The sequence below is a fragment of the Mustela nivalis genome, assembly GCF_964662115.1.
Source record: "Mustela nivalis genome assembly, chromosome: 20".
In the NCBI taxonomy this organism is placed as follows: domain Eukaryota; kingdom Metazoa; phylum Chordata; class Mammalia; order Carnivora; family Mustelidae; genus Mustela; species Mustela nivalis.
The window spans coordinates 25,379,013-25,399,983 of record NC_139039.1 but is presented as its reverse complement, the minus strand read 5'-3'; the positions used below and the strand labels follow the sequence as shown (position 1 = coordinate 25,399,983).

The 20,971-nt window shown below is 39.4% G+C and overlaps 1 protein-coding gene across 3 annotated transcripts in view; it reads left to right on the top strand.

The window, feature by feature from the left end:
• Nucleotides 1-20,971, top strand: part of LOC309855408 (uncharacterized protein) — a 332,305-nt gene that overhangs the window by 51,853 nt on the left and 259,481 nt on the right. For all 3 annotated transcript variants that reach the window (XM_082715646.1, XM_082715647.1, XM_082715648.1), the window contains exon 2: nucleotides 19,605-19,665. In XM_082715646.1, coding sequence (XP_082571772.1) covers nucleotides 19,650-19,665 — 16 coding nt within the window. In that variant the 5' untranslated portion in view covers nucleotides 19,605-19,649. The remainder of the gene's footprint in view (nucleotides 1-19,604; nucleotides 19,666-20,971) is intronic.

The following is a 20,971-nucleotide window of genomic DNA, read 5'->3' as shown; positions in this document are numbered from 1 at the left end:
TTTGATTGTTTTATTTTTAAGACTTATTTGAGGCCTGGTTTAAAAATTATTTCCTTCAGATAAGATGTGCATTTTGGTCTGCTAAGTGGCTGAGGACACTATCTCCCTGAGACTGCTTTAAATTCCATTTTTGGCTTGAGGTTTTCTGAGTAATACAGGTTGTTTGAATTCTGACCTCAAACTCCCTTAAATATAGATTTATGGTTAGGAATTCTTAGGGGTGAATTCTCCCTTTTCTTTTCTCATTTCCTTTCCTTTCCCCTCTCTCCCTCCCGCCTTCCTTCTTTTCCCTCGTTCTTTAGCTTCACCTAGACCCAAGGTTGAGATAATTATCCTACTGACACATACCTTGGTGTGGTTCTTTGTAGGACATCTACTTGGAAAAAGATGTTTGCCCTCATGGATTCCTGCTTTGAAATATGAATATATTTAATTCAGTCTCCCACTCTGATGAGGCCAAGGGCTTTATTTTCTTAGATTCCAAAAGCAGTCCCTAACTTCACAACTATTTATTTTTCTTATTTGAGTTTCCATATGTTTCTGGCCTCCAGAGATAGTATTACATTTCTTGCTTGCTCGTGTATTTTAAACATTTTTATTGGGATGACTGGATGGCTCAGTTGGTTAATCTGCTTTTGGCTCAGGTCATGATCCCAGGGTCCTGGGATTGAGCCCTGCATTGGGCTCTTTGCTCTGCTGCTTTCTCTGTCTGCTGCTCCCCCCTGTTGTGTGTACACTTTCTCCCCTCTGGCAAATAAACAAACAAACAAAATCTTAAAAAAATTATTTTATGTTATTATTATTGTTTTTTAATGGATTCAACCATTGTTAGCATATTGTGCTGGGAGAGTTTTCCCTAAACACTTGATCCAATGTGTTACCACTTAAGTCTCCAATGTTGTTTTGCAGCAATGGGATGTATTCCACTCACTACTTCCTTCTCCTTCTCTCTTTTAAATATATATATATATATATATATATTTTTAATTTGACAGATAGAAATCACAAGTAGACAGAGAGGCAGCCAGAGAGAGAGAGAGAGAGGGAAGCAGGCTCTCTCCTGAGCAGAGAGCCCGATGCGGGACTTGATCACAGGACTCTGAGATCATGACCTGAGCCGAAGGCAGCGGCTTAACCCACGAGCCACCCAGGCGCCCCTTAAATATTTTTTTTTAAAGATTTTATTTATTTATTTGGCAGACAGAGATCACAGTAGGCAGAGAGGCAGGCAGAGAGAGAGAGGAGGAAGCAGGCTCCCTGCTGAGCAGAGAGCCTGATGTGGGGCTCGATCCCAGGACCCTGGGATCATGACCAGAGCTGAAGGCAGAGGCTTTAACCCACTGAGCCATCCAGACATCCCTCTCTTTTAAATATTGAACATTTTTATTTTGTAGTGTATATTTGATAGTTCCTGTTCCTTCAACAAGTACTGATTTGTCTTGACCAATGTGCTGGCTACACTCTTAGGGCTTCAGTGTGAATGGATCAGACAAGATCACCACCCTTGTGGTGCTCATGTCCCAGAGGAGAATGTAGGCTCAGGACCTCGTAACTAGTATCCCACTGTTCTAAGGGCACCTTGGCAATGTATAATGTAAACAGTTGTGCAAGGCTGAGAAGTGCAGTAGGCAGTGTTTTGTATTTGGTTGCTGATATCAGCAAGTCAACATAGGGAGAAATTGTGGTATATTAATTTTCTACTCGGAAAGGTTAATGATTATATCTGGGTCTGAAGATGCAAGGTAGACTACAGATATATGTGAATAAGCTGATTTTTGTGTATAAAGGGGAGAAGGAAGATTGGGACTCTCCTTCATGAAGCTTTGTTTAAGGTGCTTTATATATATGTTCTCATTTAATTCTGATCCCCCCCCCCAAATGAATTCCATGTAGTAGATATTATTTTTATTTTAAGGTAAACTGTACTTTGGTTGTCTCCCCCCCCTTTTTTTCTTTCTATTCTTCAATAGCAGTAGGTAATTTTGCTGGGCACCTTGTGCTTGGCCTAAAGATGACATTTTCTATTCTCCCCTGTAATTAAGTGTGGCCATCACTAAGTTCTGACCAGTGGGATTTAGAGTGGTCATCAAGTGGCAGCTTATGGCAAACTTCCCAAGAGACAGCTGGTGTATACCTTTTACTCCTGCTACTTACCTGTTCTTCCCTCCTGCTACTTAGAATGACCCCAAAGGTGAGGCTACAAATTGGGAATGGACAGAGTTATGTCCTTGAGGACTCTTTGGCCGGACCTTCATACCAGCCTTGGACTGCATATTTCTGGAGCTCCTGTACTAGAGGAGAATACACTTCTATGCTGTTAAGGCCTATTCCTATTTAGTAAAAAAAAAAAAAAATTCTTCCTAAAATCTACAGTCAAATATAATCCTAACTAAATATTAAGGCTCAGAAAGATTATGTAACTTGCCCAAAGTACAATGTCTGGTACAAGGCAAAGAGCTGAAGCTAGTGCTTTACATTTATGTAATAATGACGCGGTGAATATTTGGTGTAAGGGCACCGCTGTATTGTATATACCAAACCAACTTAGTTGGTTTTTAGGGTTCCTTTAATCCTCCCCTTACCCATCTATCCAGAATTTCCCCTGCATTTAGTCTGGCCTCCTTACATCCCCTCCTCATTCATACTAGTCTGACTTATGCTTCTAGGCTCATTCTGAAGCACTAGGAGTTCAACCATGAAAAAGAAAATCATTGAAAGGAGTATTTCAAGCAAAAGAGACAGAGCCAGAACTTGGATTTAAAGATAAGCAGGAAGTCATGAGTGGAGGTTGGCAATAGGATAAAAGACATGGTGGTTCTATCAATTTCCCATCTGGGGTGGGTCCCTAGGCAATAGTTAAGATTTATGTGTGTGCTAGGGAGACCACGTCACCATTATGAAAGAGACTGGGAATGGGCCGCTCCTTTAAGAGTAATGAAACCTTTCAAGACTTAAATTTTTCTTTAGTAAGCCATTTTAAATGTTATAGAGACAGTGTAGATTAGTGCTGTAGGATATCCTGAAGTTTGCCCTTGCCATTAATTTCTTCCTAAAATGGACAACGGGAGTGCTGATATGAATTGCTGACTTAAAAATATTTTTTTGGGGGATGCTTGGGTGGCTTAGTTGGTTAAGTGTCTGCCTTTGGCTCAGCTTATGATCCCAGGGTTGTAGGATTGAGTCCCACATTAGGCTCCCTGCTCAGTGGGGAGCCTGCTTCTTCTCTCTCTGCTTCTCCCCCTGCTGATGCTATCTCTCTCTTTCTCTGTCTCTCTGACAAATGAATAAATAAAATCTTAAAAAAAATTTTTTTTTCATACCTTGTTTCATTTGTGTCTATGGTTCTATTTTTTGGCTTTAAATACTGATGCTGATGCTTTGGCTAACTTTTTGAAATGTAAGGAATTACTTTTGGAAAGATTTAAAAAATTGGCTATTTTTCCTGAGATGGCTTCTTAAAGAACTGATTTTTAGAGCCAGATAGCTTGAGAGTAGCTGTGTATGTCAGATACGGCTGAAATCTGAAATCTGACTCCCCTGTGTGCCTAAGCTTGAAGTTTTAAGTGGGTGATTCCCCTATCTGTCTAGAATTGCGGGTAGTGGATGGGGTGACTCTGAAGTCTGTCATTGAAAACATGCATAACCTCAGCATTGCCTGTCTGATGGCTATGATTCTATGCTGATGGTGCTTTGGGGCTTGTAAAAAAGGGAAACCTCAGTGAAGTTATTATTGTTAATTCAAGTCATTGTGGGACAAGTATCTGTTGACAGATACTACTTAACACAAGGGTTTACGGCAAGTTTAAAAAAATGTTAATCTGAACGAAGTGATATTGGTCTCTTGGTTGCATGACTTTTCAGGATCCTTGATATGGTGACACTGTGAGTCTTTAAGAGAACATTCCCAGACTTTGATTCTAAGACCTGTTGCTAAGTGAGCATCTCACAAAAAAAAAAAATGCCCTAGGGAAAACCCTTGGGCCACACTGATCCAGGTGATACAGAAGTTGCGGGCTGTGTTGTAATGCTCATGCAGAGGCTATGTGACCACACTATCGAAAATCTAATCTCTGAGACTGGGCTGTTATCTGGCACAGAATTGTTTCACTTTTCAACCCAGATAATCTATAGAGATCTTGGTCCTAGGACTAAGGTCGTTTTATAAGTCAAGGAACTGAGGCCCAGAGAGGTTAAGGAGCTAGTTTGGGATTATACCCTGCTTAGTGGGGAGCTGACACTAGCACTTCAGTCCTCTGATTCTCAGAGCCGACCCTGCCTCAGTAGGTGTGGTGGATTGTAGGGGAACACTGTGATTCAGCCAGTGGAGTAGACATTGGTGAGTGAGCAGTGGAGATGGGCTGGATCAATGTTTGGAGGATATCTCCATTCCTTCAGTCATGTATGTGTTAGTACATAGTACACATTTCTTACCATTCTGGTCACCTGGATGTCAGTTTCCTCTTCAAATATGGAGCCCAGGTGGAGTCCTGAGTGTGCTTTGACCATTGCAGTGTACAATGGGATGTCTTTATTCTTAGATCACTGCTGGCAAACTGTTCTTGAGTTAATGAAGACCAAGAACAAGATAATTATTTTTCCAGGATCCATGAATCATTTTGGCTCATCTTAAGCTTGTGGTTAACCCCAGATCTGTTTCCTATTACTTACTGTCTAGTCAAGTTTTCTCTTAAGTTTGAATTAATCAAGCAGGGTTAATTTTTCAAACCTAAATGTAGGTTTTTACATTAACCCTGTTTCATTTCATCTTGGTGGTTTGGGCCCAGGACTTTTGACTGTTAGGATTAATTTTGACTCTTGACTCATTTATTCTTCTAGCTCTTTCTTCTAGTGTGGCAGTAATGGCAGATGTAGTGTGCAGCCTTCTGATTTCTTAATTTCTCAACCCGACTATGCTTCTCTGTAAGAGGAAAGAGCAGGAACTGACTAACATTTACTTACTGTCTACTATTTACCAGGTACTATGCCAGGTACATTATGTATATTTTATTACTTAATCCTCATGATAACCATATATGATCATAACATAACAAGAATGAAAATTCTCATCTCAAGGAGTTTTGGAGAATAAATGAGATAATTTATTTATTTAACTTACATAATTAAAAATATTATGTACTTATTACAGTGCCTGGCAGGTAGGAGGCACTTGCTATGCATTAGTTGTCTTTACTTCTGTCCCACTTCCTTATCTTCTGTTTGGACAGACACAGGCAAGGATAGGAAACTATGATATTCCATTAAAGAGCCCTCTCTTGCTGCCACGGAAGCACCCATCAGCTCCTACTAGTCTTATTAACCACTTTTCATACCATGGGAATCTTATTTATTGTTGTATTACCAATTACCCCCAAACTTAGCTTAAAATGAGACATTTCTATTTTCCTCCCATAGTTTCTGTGGGTCAGAAATCAAACATAGCTTACCTGGGTCCTCTGCTTTAGGATTTCTTATGGGGCGGCAGTCAAGGTGTTGATTCTAATCTGAAAGGTTGACTGAGAAGGAATCTTTTTCAAGCCCACCAATGTGGTTAATGACATGAATAGGCTCCTGGAAGGTTGTTGGATTGAGGGCCTCAGTTTCTTGTTGGCCATCGGGCAGGAGGAGGTCACCTCTGTTCTTGGTCACCTGTGCCTCTATAGCTTGCTTCCTCAGAGCAAGCATGTGGGAAGAATTAGAGAGTGTGAACCAGGCAGACATTACAGTCTTTCAGAACCTAATTTCAGAAGTGACATCCCATTACTTTTGTTGTGTTCTATTTATTGGAAGTGAGTCATTAAGTCCAGCCCCCACACAAGAGGAAGGAGTTACACAAGGCAGTGAAAACCAGTAGGCAGAGTCACTGAAGGCCATGTCAGCAGCTGCCTATTACCACATGCCTTATTCTTTATCAGGCAGACCTAGGATATAAATCCAGGTTTCCAAGTCCTTTTTTTTTTTTTTTAAAGATTTTATTCATTTGACACAGAGAAAGAGACACAACGAGAGAGGGAACACAGGCTAGACAGAGGTTTCACCTGTGGTCTGGGTTGTCTCTATGTACGTGCTCTAGGCTATTGGTGGTGCAGGAAGGGACTGGAAGGGATGGATTTCTGGGAACCCGAGGATTCTGAATTTAAGTATATTTGTTAAGGTGGAAGTATAGATGTTTTCACTGATGATGTTGGTTTGATATTTAACTTAAAAAATATTTTATTTTTTTATTTGAGGGAGAGAGAAAGCATGAGGAGGGGAGGGGCAGAGAGGGAGGGAGAGAATTTTCAAACAGACTCGATGCTGAGTGCAGAGCCTCACAACCCTGAGACCCTGATCTGAGCCAAAATCAAGAGTCAGATGTTTAACCGACTGAGCCACCCGGATTGCCCCTGATGTATTTTTAAGCACTTACATGCGTGGTGTATGTGGGCTTTCACTTGTACTCTTGGCCAAAAGCTCTATAAATAATTAGGGCTGAGCTTGTTTCTGCAATTGTATTAATAGTGCTACTGCCTAAAGCTATTTTAAATATTAAAAAAAAAAAAATAGTGCTACCGCCTTAGGCTTATGTCTGTATGGCCTCACTGACTCTAAATGAAGTGTTCGCAGTTTTTTTTAAAAATAGAAAATCGAGAAATTAAACTGAAATTTTAGATAAGTGAAGTTCTATCTGGAACCTCAGCATACAAATATAGAGATGCAGGATTATTCTGGCTGCAGCAAGAATAAAAACTCAGATCTCTGTTGACTCAGGGATTTCCACCCCCTCCTTCCCTCCGTCAGAGTGCCTTGAGGCATGGCTTTGGAACTCCAGGATTTCACAGGCAGATACAGTTTGAAAATTATGGCTTCTGAACAGTGGTGTTAGGCATGCTTGCATTCTGTGAACCTACCTCGAAACACTACTACGTAATCAAACAAGTTTGGGAAAAGCAAGGCACTGTTAGCCCTCTTTGGCAGTCACAGGGCACAGCAACATGAAGTTTCTTTTCCCCTCCCCAGCTTGTTGGGATATAACATTATGCAGGTGTCAGGTGTATGAGATGAAGCTTTGGTCTACATATATATTGTGACATGATGGCCACAGTGATGTTAGTTACCACATCCATCACCTCACATAGTTCTCTGTTGGTGTGTGTTTGTGTGGTGGGAACTTTTAAGATCTACTCTCTTGGCAACTTCTGAGTATACCATACAGTATTGCTAACTATAGTCACCATGCTGTAATTTGGATCTCCAGAAATTATTCGTCTTGTAAGTGAAGTTGTACCCTTTGACCACCTTAACCCATGTCTCCCACTCCACTGCCCCTGGCAACCATCAGTCTAGTCTCTGTTTCTAAGAATTTTTTTTTTTTAGATTCCAGATATAAGAAGATCTGTCTTTGTCTGACTTATTTCATTTAGCATGATGCCCTCAAGGTTCATTCATGTTATCACAAATGGCAAGATTTCCTTCCTTTTTAAAATATTCCATAAGAAGTCATGTACCACAGAGTGATTTAATAGATGTATATATACTGCAAAACGACCACAATAAGGTTAGTTAACACATTTATCACTTCACATAATTATCTTTTTTTTTTTTTTTTTTGGTGAGAACTCTTAAAATTCACATGCTTAGAAACTTTCAACTATACCTATATGTATCTTATTTATCTCTTTTGTCTATCTATTCATCCATCAACAGATACTATTGGCTATTGTGAATAGTTTTGTAGTTATATAGCAGATATCTCTTTGAGATAACGATTTTGTTTCCTTTGGATGTATACCCAGAAGTGAGATTGCTGGAATGTATGGTGAATCTATTTTTAATTTTTTGAGGAAATTCCATACTATTTTTCATAGTGACTGTACCAACTTACATTCTCACCAACCGTGTACAAAGGTTTCCTTTCTCCTATATCCTCACCAACATATTATCTCTTGTCTTTTTGATAATAACCATTCTAACAGGTGTGAGGTGGTATCTCATTGTGGTGTATACTAATGTATCCTAATCTGATGATGAGTGATACTGAATTCCTTTTCATGTACCTGATGGCTATTTGTGTATCTTCTCTGGAAAACAATCTGCTTAGGTCCTTTGCCCATTTTAAAATCAGATTATTATTATTATTTTTTTGCCATTGAATTATATGAGTTCCTTCTGTATTTTGGATATTAGCCCCTTATCAGAGATACGGTATGCAAATATTTCCTCCCATTCCATAGGCTGTCTCTTCATTTTGTTGATTGCTTCTTTTCTTGTGCAGAAGTTTTTTAGTTTTATGTGGTCCCATCTGTTCATTTTTGCTTTTGTTGCTTATACTTACGGTATCAAATTAAAAAATCATTGTCAAAACCAATGTCAAGTTGCTCACTCACTATGTTTTTTTGTAGGAGTTTTACTGTTTCAGGACTTATATTTAAGTCATTCAATTTGAGTTAATTTTTGTAAATGGTGTAAGATGGTGGTCTAGTTTTGTTCTTTTGAGTGCAAATATCCAGTTTTCCCTATATTATTAATTGGAGACCATCTTTTCCCGATGAATATTCTTGGATCTCTTGTCAAATATTAGTTGGCTGTATCATAGTAGGTTTCTTTCTTTGCTTCTAATTATGTTCCCTTGGTCTATATTTTCATTTTATGCCAGTATCATGCTGTTTTGACTACTATAGCATTTAGTATAGCTTGAAGTCAGGAAGTGTGATGATGTCTCTACTTTGTTCTTTTTTCTTAGGATTGCTTTGGTTATTTGGGGACTTTTGTGGTTCCATACAAATTTTAGGATGTTTGTTTTTATTTCTATGAAAAATGTCATTGGAATTTTGATACAGATAGCATTGAATCTACAGATGGCTTTGAGTTGTAGGAACATTTTAACATTAATTCTTCTGAGTCATGAACACAGGATATCTTTCTATTCATTTGTGTCTTCTCAGTTTCTTTTATCAAAGTTTTATAGTTTTCAGTGTAGAGAGCTTTCACCTCTTTGGTTAAATATATTCCTAGGTATTTTATTCTCTTTGATGCTATTGAAAAAGGGGTTGTTTCCTTAATTTCTTTTTCTGATAGTTCACTATTAGTGTGAAGAAATGATTTTGTTTATTAGAGAGGGGGAGGAGGGAAAAGGGAAGAGAGAAAGGGAGAGAGAGAAAGTTAAAGAGGCTCCATGGTCAGCGTGGAGCCCACTGTGGGGTTCAATGTGGGGCTCGATCTCACATCCCTGAGATCATGACCTGAGCTTCAGTCAAGAGTTGGATGCTTAACTGACTGAGCCATGCAGGAGCCCCACAACTGATTTGTGCATGTTGATTTTTCATCCTGCAACTTTACTAAATTCATTTATTAGTTCTACCAGTTTTTTTGGATGGAGTCTCTAGGGTTTTCTGTATATATATGTCATCTGTAAAAGAGACAATTTTGGGGCACCTGGGTGGCTCAATTGGTTAAGTGTCTGCCTTCAGCTCAGGTCATGATCCCAGGGTCCTGAGCTCAAGCCCTGCATTGGGTTCCCCACTCAGCAGGAAGCCTGCTTCTCCCTCTCTCGCTGTCTCTATCTCTGTCAAATAAATAAATAAAATCTTTAAAAAAAGACAGTTTTCCATCCTATCTGATTTGGATGCTTTTGATTTCTTTTTCTTGCCTAGTTGTTCTGGATGGGACTTTCAATACTATGTTGAATAAAAGTGGCAAGTATGGGTACCCTTGTCTCGTTCCAGATCCTAGAAGAAAAACTTACAACCTTTCACTGTTAAGTATAATGTTAGCTATGGGATTGCCAAATATGACCTTTATTATGTTGAAGTAGACTTATTCTATATCCAATTTGTTGAGATTTTTATTATGAAAGAATGTTGAATTTTGTCACTGTTTTTTCTGCATGTATTGAGATGATAACATGATTTTTATCTTTCTACTAATGTGATGTATCACACTGGTTGATTTACATATTTTGAACCACCTTTTCATTTTAGGGCTGAGTCCCACCTGATCATGGTGTTTGCTCTTATTTTGTTGAAATTTTTTGCATTTATAATCGTCGGAGATATTGGTCTGTAGTTTTCTTATCTGGCTTTGGTGTCAAGGTGATGCTGGAGTCCTAAAACGAATTTGGGAGTATTCCCTCCTCTTGACCTTTTTGGGACAGACTGGTGTTGATTCTTTAAATATCTGGTAGGACTTGCTAGTGAAACCATCTGGGCCTGGGCTTTTTTTTGTTGGGAGGATTTTGGTGACTGATGCAGTCTTCTTACTTGTTATTGGTCTGTTTAGATTTTCTATTCTTCATGATTCAGTCTTGGTAGCTTGTATTTTTCTAGGAATTTATCCATTTCTAGGTTCATGATGGTTTCTTATAATCCTTTGTATTTCTTTGATATCTCTTCCAATATCTCCTCTTTCATTAATAATTTTATTTATTTGAGTCCTTTCTCATTTTTTTCTGGCTTAGTCCAGCTTAAAGTTTGCCAGTTTGTTTATTTTTCAAAGAACCAGCTCTTAGTTCTGTTATGTTTCTTATTTTCTTTTTTATTTTTTTCTGCTCTAATGTTCATTATTTATTTCCTGATGCTAACTTTGGGCTTAGTTTGTTCTTTTTCTGGTTCCTTGAGGTTTAATGTTAGGTTGTTTATGTGAGAGCTTTCTTTTTTCTTGACCTAAGCATTTATAGATATAAACTTTCCTCTTACAACCTCTTTTGCTGCACACCATAAGGTTTGGTATGTATTGCTGTTTTCATTTGTCTCATTCAGCTCAGCTTGGGACACTGGTTAGGTCAGTTGATAGCACATGGTGACAGGTGGACTTATTATTAGGATCTCTGGTTGGGCAAAGCCATTGCATGAGCTCTGAGGTTGGGGGAAGAGGGTGTTGCTGGCTGGGCTCCATGTTGAAGGGTGGGGGAGGCCCTGATTAGGCTTCCTGGTCTGGTGGGTCTGCTAGCTGTCTGTGATCAGGTAGGGTCACTAGCTGGGCTCTGCAATCACAGGCAGGGTTAACCACAGGTTGTGTTCACTGTCAGGGCAGTCCCATGGACTGGACTGCACAGCTGGACAGAACTGTGGGCTAGTGCTCCACAGTTGTTCCTGGTAAGATGACCTTAGGTTGGGCTTTGTGAACAGGTGGGACCTCAGGTTATACCCTGAAGTTGGGATGGGCTGCTGGCTGAGCTTTATAGTCCAGTAGGCTGTTGGCTGTGCTCTGCTATTGGGAAGTGTTGCTGGTTGGGCTACTCCAGTTGGGAAGTCCCTCTAGCTTTATCCTGCAGTTGGCTGGGACTGGAGACTGTGCTTCTCAGTCGGGCAGGGGTGCTGTCTAGAGCTCCCACGTTGGGTGAGGCTGCAGTTTATGCTCCATGATCGGGCACAGTCATCCTCTGGGCTGCCTGTCTATGCAAGGCCACAGGTTGAAGCAATTGGGCAGAGCTTTACTGTCAGCTCTGCTGTTGTAGGCCAGCTCTGAGTCTTCTCAGGATGACTGTTCAGGTTTCTTCCTTATGTAGGGCTGGAGGCTATGCTCCGCATGCAGGTCTTCTGGCTTAGCTCTCTGCTTTCATGGGCTGTAAGTTGTGCTCTGTGGCTTTCAGACATCTGTGGCCATGCTTCCTGGAGGGATGGGGTTGGAGGTTATGCTCAGCAATTGGGCGAAGCAGGGAATTTGTTCCCCTGCTCAGGCAGGGCCTCAGAATTGGGTCCACACTGGAATAGCCTGTTGGCTTATGATTCAAATCTGGCATAACTGACAGCCCAGCTCTGTGGCTAGATGGGGCCACTGGCTCAGGTCTGCAGATAGGCAGAACCACTGGCCAGTCTTTGCTTGGGCGCTGCTTCAAGCAAGAACTTGGTGTACTACGATTTGAATGCTGGTTGCTGTAAACCCCACGCCCTGCTCCATCTCTATGTGAGATTTATCTTGTTTAATCCAGAGTTTTTAAGATTTTATTTATTTTTTATTTTTTTAAATTAACATGTAATGTATTATTAGCCCCAAGGTTACAGGTCTGTGAATCATCAGGCTTACACATTTCACAACACTCACCATAGCACATACCCTCCCCAGTGTCCATAACCCAGCCACCCTATCCCTCCCCTCCACAGTCCCCAGTAACCCTCAGTTTCTTCTGTGAAATTAAGAGTCTCTTAAGGTTTGTCTCCCTCCCGATCCCATCTTGTTTCATTTTTTTTCTTCCCTACCCCCCACAACCCCTGTCCTTCCTCTCAAATTCCTTATATCAGGGAGATCATATGATAATTGTCTTTCTCTGATTGACTTCTTTCGCTCAGCATAATACCCTCTAGTTCCATCCATGTCGTTGCAAATGGCAAGATTTTGTTTCTTTTTATGGCTGCATAGTATTCAATTGTGTGTGTGTGTGTGTGTATGTATATATATATATATACATTACATCTTCTTTATCCACTCATCGGTTGATGGACATCTAGGTTCTTTCCATAGTTTGGCCATTGTGGACATTGCTGCTGTAAACATTCAGGTGCACGTGCCCCTTCGGATCACTACATTTGTATCTTTAGGGTAAATATCCAGTAGTGTGATTGCTGGGTCGTTGGGTTTCAACTTTTTGAGCAACCTCCATGTTGTTTTCCAGAATGGTTGAACAAGCTTGCATTCGCACCAACAGTGTAGGAGGGTTCCCCTTTCTCCTCATCCTTGCGTGTCATTTCCTGACTTGTTAATTTTAGCCATTCTGACTGGTGTGAGGTGGTATAAGATTTTATTTTTAAGATGTAATCACATCTTACCAGGAAACTCTTTTCTCACAGAGGCTTTTTATATCTATGTAATCCACTTTGAGGTTATAATCCATGAGACAATCCATGTTGTCTAAAATGATCCCCTAATGTGAAACAGAGCTAGAACCCCATAAAGTCTATTCACTTGTGTTTTCTACAAAAATTTGGCAATCATAAATGATTAATATAAAATTTGTATTTAAAGGAATATAGCCTTTATAGAAATACTGTAATATATTTCTTATTACATTTAAACTATTTATTGTCACTACCTTAATTTTATATTACATATTTTAATAATGTATTTAAAATTGTATTTTTCTTTCAGGAGAAATGTGTAACTGTCACTCATTTGTTCAAGGTGTAAAAAGGCCCTAAGGCTCATTCACAGCTCCTGACTTATTCTTGCCACCGTGTTCTGTTGCTTGAGTTAAATCTCTGCTACAGATTCTAATGGCAATAGCAAAAGATTCTGACCTTATGTTCTGATACTCTTAAGCTGCCAAACTTTTTGAATATTTTTTGGGTGTATGGGAACTGATTTTCCATTCAAAGAGCTGCTGTCTATTTCCTTCAACTTGGCATTAATTTAGAAGGTAGAGAGTTCTGAGCACACAGTGTTTCGATTGGCTGTGGGATGGGTCCCTCATGATGATCTCTTTCAGATAGAAGATTCTTAGTCACCAGAACCCTTGTCATACCTGCAGTGATATTACTCATTAATTTCGTTTCATGCTTACATCAAACGCAATGAGATGCTTCTGTTCCAGCTGTTCTCTAGTGCTGATGTCAACTTTAGCATTTGATTTTTAATTTCACCAGTGCTTTGTGCACAGACTGCCTTTGCATTTTCCTCTCTCAAGTTTTAAAAGGATTATAGACAGATCAGGAAAGACAAGTATAGTTGTGTTTTGGTTTACTTATTTCTTTTTTTTTTTAAAGATTTTATTTATTTATTTGACAGAGAGAGATCACAAGTAGATGGAGAGGCAGGCAGAGAGAGAGAGAGGGAAGCAGGCTCCCCGCTGAGCAGAGAGCCCGATGCGGGACTCGATCCCAGGACCCTGAGATCATGACCCGAGCCAAAGGCAGCGGCTCAACCCACTGAGCCACCCAGGCACCCGTGGTTTACTTATTTCTTTATATTATTTTTAAACATTATTATATGTTAGTCACCATACAGTACATCATTAGTTTTTGGTGTAGTGCTTCAGGATTTTTTGTTTACGTATAACACCCAGTGCTCCACGCAATACGTGCCCTTCTTCCTACCGCTCACTGGGTTAATCCATCCTTCTTCACCCTCTTCCCTGCAAAACCCTTGGTTTAGTTTTCAGAATCCATAGTCCCTCATAGTCCCCTGCCCCACCCCGTTCCCCGCTTTTATTTTCCCCTTCCTTCTCCCAGTGTCCTCCATACTATTCCTTATGTTCCACAAATAAGTGAAGCATATGATAATTGACTTTGATATTATAATTGACTTTCTCTTTCTCTTACTTCACTCAGCCTAATCTCCACCATTCCCATCCATGTTGATGCAAAAGCTGGGTATTCATCCTTTCTGATGGCTGAGTAATGTTTTATTGTATATATGGACCACATTATTTTTTACCCATTCATCTGTTGAACGGCATCTCAGTTCTTTTCACAGTTTGGCTATTGTGGGCATTGCTGCTATGGACATTGGGGTGCATATGGCCCTTCTTTTCACCACATCTGTATCTTTGGGGTAAATACCCAGTAGTGCAATTGCAGGGTCATAGGGTAGCTCTATTTTTAATTTTTTGAGGAACCTCCACATGTTTCCTAAAGTGGCTGTACCACCTTGAATTCCCACCAACATTGTAGGAGGGTTCCCCTTTCTCCACATCTTCTCCAACATTTGTTGTCTCTTGCCTTGTCAATTTTTGCCATTCTAACTGGTGTAAAGTGGTATCTCAGGGGGTTTTGATTTGAATCTCTCTGATGGCTAATGATGATGAACATTTTTTCATGTGTCTATTAGCTATTTATGTGTCTTCTTTGGAGAAGTGTTTGTTCATGTCTTCTGCCCATTTTTTGACTTGATTATTTGTTTTTTGGGTGTTGAGTTTGAGAAGTTCTTTAGAGATCTTGGATATCAGCCCTTTGTAGTGTCATTTGCAAATATCTTCTCCCATTCCTTGGGTTGCCTCTTTATTTGGTTGACTGTTTTCTTTGCCATGCAGAAACTTTTTATCTTGATGATATCCCATAAGTTCATTTTTGCTTTTGTTTCCCTTGCCTTCTGAGACATTTCTTGAAAGAAGTTGCTGTGGCTAATGTCAAAGAGGTTACTGCCCAGGTTCTCCTCTAGGATTTTGAAGGATTTCTGTCTCACATTGAGGTCTTTCATCATTTGGAGTTTATATTTGTGTATGGTGTAAGCAAATGGTCGAGTTTCATTCTTCTGTATATAGCTGTCCAGTTTTCCCAGCACCATTTATTGAAGAGACTGTCTTCTTTCCATTAGATATATTTTCCTGCTTTATCAAAGATTATTTGACTATAGAGTGAAGATCCATATCTGGGTTCTCTATTCTGTTCCATTGATCTATGTGTTTGTTTTTGTGCCAGTTCCATGCTGTCTTGGTGATCACAGCTTTGTAATATAGCTTGAAATCAGGCAATGGAATGCCCCCAGTTGTTTTTCTTTTTCAACATTTCCTTGGTGATTCGGGGTCTTTTCTGGTTCCATACAAATTTTAGGATTATTTGTTCCAGCACTTTGAAAATGCTGATGGTATTTTGATCCAGGTGGTGATGAAAGTACAGATTGCTCTGGGCAGCATTGACATTTTAACAATGTTTATTCTTCCAATCCATGAGCATGGAAGGTTTTTCCATCTTTTTGTGTCTTCTTCAATTTCTTTCGTGAGTGTTCTGTAGTTCCTAGAGTATAGATCCTTTACCTCTTTGATTAGGTTTATTCCAAGTTATCTGATGGTTTTTGGTGCTATTGTAAATGGAATAGATTCCCTAATTTCTCTTTTTATAGTTACACTGTTAGTATATAGGAAAGCAACTGATTTCTGTACATTGATTTTGTATTCTGCCACATTACTAAATTGCTGTATGAGTTCTAGTAATTTGGGGGTGGGTTTTCCACATAAAGTATCATGTCATGTGAGAAGAGAGAGAGTTTGACTTCTTATTTGCCAATTTGAATACATTTTATATCTTTTTGTTGTCTGATTGTTGTTGCTAGGACTTTTAGTACTATGTTGACCAATAGTAGCAAGAGTGGGCATTCCTGATCTTAAGAGAAAGGCTCTCAGCTTTTCCCCATTAAGAATGGTATTCGCTGTGGGTCTTTCATAGATGGATTTTATGAAATTGAGGAATGTTCCCTCTATCCTTATACTCTGAGGAGCTTTAATCAGGAAAGGGTGTTGTATTTTATCAAATGTTTTTTCTGCATCAATTGAGAGGACCATGTCATTCTTCTCTCATCTTTTATTAATTTAACATCACATTGATTGATTTGTGAATGTTGAACCACCCTTGCATCCCAGGGATAAATCCCAGCTGGTTGTGGTGGATAATCCTTTTAATGTACTGTTGGATCCTATTAGCTGTATCTTGTTAAGAATCTTTGCATCCATATTCATCAGGGATATTGGTCTGAAATTCTCCTTTTTGATGGGGTCTTTGCCTGAAGTCAAGAATGCTTTATTTGGCAAGGCTGTCATTTAGGATAGATAGAGAGATAAAGAGCTTCCAAGACTGGCCAAAACTGAAAGAGTATATGCCCACTACGCCCGCCCTGCAAGAAATATTAAGAAGGGTTCTATAAAAGAGGAAAGACCCCCAAAGTTCTTATAACAGAAATTTACAGAGATAATCTTCAGAAACAAAGACCTCACAGGTGACATGATGACAATAAAATCGTATCTTTCAATAATTATTCTCACTGTGAATGGCCTAAATGCTCTCATAAAGTGGCACAGGGTTGCAGATTGGATCAAGACAGTACGCACCCATGTGCTGTCTACAAGAGACTTGTTTTGAACCTAAAGATACATCCAGACTGAAAGTGAAGGGATGAAGAACCATCTTTCATGCCAACAGACCACAAAAGAAAGCTGGGGTAGCAATTCTCATATCAGACAAATTAGATTTTAAGCTAAAGACTATAGTCAGAGAATACAGAAAGACACTATTCATTCTTAAAGGGTCTATCCAACAAGAAGATCTAACGATTGTAAATATCTATGCCTCCAACATGGGAGCAGCCAACTACATAAGCCAATTGTTAACCAAAATAAAGAGGCATATTGATAATAATATGTTAATTGTAGGGAACTTTAACACTCCATTCTCAGCAATAGATCATCTAAGCAGAAAATCAACAAAGAAATGAGAGCTTTGAATTACACACTGGACCAGATGGACCTCATAGATATATACAGAACATTCCACCCTAAAAAAGCAATACTCATTCTTCTCAACCATACATGGGACTTTCTCTGGAATAGACCACATACAGGGTCACAAATCAGTTCTCAACTGATACCAAAAGATTGAGATTATTCCCTGAGTATTCTCAGACCACAGTGCTTTGATATTGGAACTCAATCACAAGAAAAAGTTTGGAAGAAATTCAAACACTTGGAAACTAAAGACCATCCTGCTCAAGAATGTTTGGGTCAACCAGGAAATCAAAGAAGAACTTAAACAATTTATGGAAATCAATGAGAATGAAAACACATTGGTCCAAAACCTATGGGATACAGCAAAGGCAGGCCTAAGGAGGAAATACATAGCCATCTAAGCCTCACTCAAAAAAATAGAAAAATTCCAAACACACAAGCTATCTTTACACCTTAAAGAACTGGAGAATCAACAACAAATTAAGCCTAACCCATGCATGAGAAGGGAAATAATTAAGATTAGAGCAGAGATCAATGAATTAGAAACCAGAAATACAGTAGAACATATCAATGAAACTAGAAGCTTGTTCTTTGAAAGAATTAATAAGATCAATAAACCACTGGCCAGACTTATCCAAAAGAAAAAAGAAAGGACCCAAATTAATAAAATTATGAATGAAAGGGGAGAGATCATGACTAACACCAAGGAAATAGAAACAATCATCAGAAATTATTATCAACAACTAAATGCCAATAAGTTAAGCAACCTAGAAGAAATGGATGCATTCCTGGGAAGCTATGAACTTCCGAGACTGAAACAGGAAGAAACTGACAGCCTGAATACATGAATAACCAGTAATGAGATTGAAGCAGGAATGAAAAACCTCCCAAAAAACAAGAGTCTGGGACCTGATGGATTCCCTGGGGAATTATACCAAACATTCAAAGAAAAAATAATACCTATTCTCCTGAGGCTGTTTCAAAAAATAGAAGGAACAGAAGGAAAACTTCTAGACTCTTTTTATAAGGCCAACATTACCTTGATCCCAAAACCAGGCAAAGACCCCATCAAAAAGGAGAATTGGTTTATTTTTCATAAGTTTCCAAGAATATGATACTGTGGATAATAATCAGTTCTGTAAGGGATCTGACCTGCTTCCTGCTGATGCCTCTGGCCCATTCTCTAGTGCCCCAACCTGGGGATTCTCTGTGGTGGTGCTGCATGGGTTATCTTGGAAACCCAGTTGGAAATGTTGGGGCATGAATACTGGTAGGATGAACTTTGATCAATTGATTTTGGGTAGACACACATTTCTTCTCTCTACTGACAGTTCTAAAATATATTTCATATGGTTTGTCAGATGGTCCTTTAGGACCAAGAAGTCGATTGTCAACAGTGGAGGCCAACTTGATGATGGCTATTTGTAATGGCTCTTCCTCCTGGCCTGTGTTGCTGACACTGTCACTCATACCTTTTCCTTGGTTTCATATATCTTCCTAAAGGACTGACACACAAGTCTTTGTCTCCAGCTCTACTTTCAGGGGAATCCATGTTAAGATAGTGACCAAGTTAGAGTTTTTGTTACCATATTTCACAAAAAAATTTGGGTCAATAAAAGCAGTAGTCATTTTATGATTCTGAGTTTATTTCTGAATTAAGTTTAGACAGCTATACACACTGAATTAAATTAACATTTACATTTAACAAATTTCCTTTCAAAGAAGTAGGACTGCTTTGTGCTCGCTTCGGCAGCACATATACAAAGAAGTAGGACTGCTGCTTCAAAGCTGTATCCATTAGCTCTTTCTTCCATGTCTGGTCTTTAAGACCATTCTAAGGCTATACCTTTAAGACATTTGGTAAAACTCAGCTTCATGAGTGCCTGGGTGGCTCAGTTGGTTGGGTGACTGCCTTCAGCTTGTCATGATCCTGGAGGTCTGGGATCGGGTCTCACATCGGGCTCCCTGCTTGGTGGGGAGTCTGCTTCTCCCTCTGACCCTCCCCACTCTCGTGCTCTATCTCTCAAATGAATAAATAAGATCTTTAAAAACAAAAAACAAAACCCCTCAGATTCGGTGAGTGACCCCAGCATGTGGATCCTGGTACTAGACTCACTGGGTGCTGTCCTAGAATTTCTTTCTCAGGTCACTTGTTTTCCAGTTTATGGTGATGCCATCTACTGACCTGCATAAATTATAGACAGATATATCTCAACATTCATTCTCTTTGGCTGGGTTTTTGTTTTCTTATATCCTATGGAAATAGAAAAAGAGGCTAAGAGCAATGATGATGAGCAATGAAATAAGGGTGAAGAAAAAAATGATGGTAAAAAAATAACACCAAATACATGCCATAGGTCCTGGGCAATGACTACAAGGACATTTCAAATATATGTGTGCTTCCTGGTAGCCAAAGCAAAAGTATGAATAGGAGAAGTCATGAGAGTCACAGTGTCCATAAAATTTTTTACATTCTTTCCAGGAGATTCATCTGTCTTCTACCAAGATCTAAGAAAAATTTCTCTGGATGTTGCATGGAAAAGGTGAGTATTGTATGATCAGTCAATTAACACTGTCCATGACATGCCCACTATATGGGCAGGAAGGACTTTTTAGGACTGTATCTTTTATCAGGAATCTTCCAGTGTTGCCTGTTCAGCTCTCTGATGGTCACATTCACTGTGTAAGTGGAGGGCCCCTCATCTTTGAAGCGATCTTCCACAAATATGGTTTTTCCCAAATGAAATTTTGATGAGAATTGGGCTAGCCTGGAGTTTGCCCTGGGTGGACACATTAGGTCCAACTGGACATAGCATTACTTAAACTTACATCTTTTAATGTGATAAGGGCTTAACCTCTCTCTGCTGTTTTAGGTTTTGGGGTGAGAAATAAGTGATTTGTTCAACAATGAAACAGGACCACATTGTCTGAACAACAGAGAGTCCTCCATCCATTTGAGTATCTCTCATGTTCAGACTGACTTCCCTTCTGTGACAGTGTTGATGAACTTGCTCTTGTATTTGGTTGAATATTATACGTTCTCTGTCTTTGGGACGTATCTTTGGGGATCTGGTTGTCAAACAGGCTCCCTACTTAAAATATCTCCTCACCACTTTTAGGGGCTCAGGTAGTGTGGTCAGTGGATCCTCCCTGATGACAGGGCAGTCATCAGAGGAGGGCTGGTTGTCTGGAAGAAATCTGTGCTCTGATGCTCTGCTGCCAGTGCAGCTTGTGGGAGTGGTTGGGAGGCAGGGTGTGTGGAGACATATGTTGCACTCCTGGGTCAGTAATGATTTCCATTTAATCAGGAGTGTCACAATCACTTCTCACAATATCTATGTGAAGGGAGGTGATGTCAGGCCTGTTTTACAGATAAGTCGCTGACATATTTATATCGAAGGAGATTTCTCACTGAAGTGACTTCTCACTTCAAACTTCTCACTGAAGAAAATTTTTTTTTATTTAAAATTTTCCAAGATAGCCCTTTTCTTCACTTCTATCCATGGTTTTAGAACTTTCAAAAACTAACTCAAATCTCAAATTTTCTGCAAAGTTTTTCCTGACCTCTTCTGATTGACCATAGTTTTCTTCCTTCAGAGGAAGGAAGCTTCATGCAGACCTTTATTTTAGAATGCATTATGGTTATTTGCTATTGTGAGATCCTCAAGGTCAGGGGCCAATCCTTTTTCATCTCTGTAAGCCTATTGCCTTGCATGGTGTTTGGACATAGAGTTCCTTAATGTGACCTTCCCCTAGTGATTAATTTATTCTGAAACTTTCCTTTTTGTGTAAGGGATTACCATATATATGAGGTCCCATTTTAACAGTTACTTTTCGATAGACAATAAA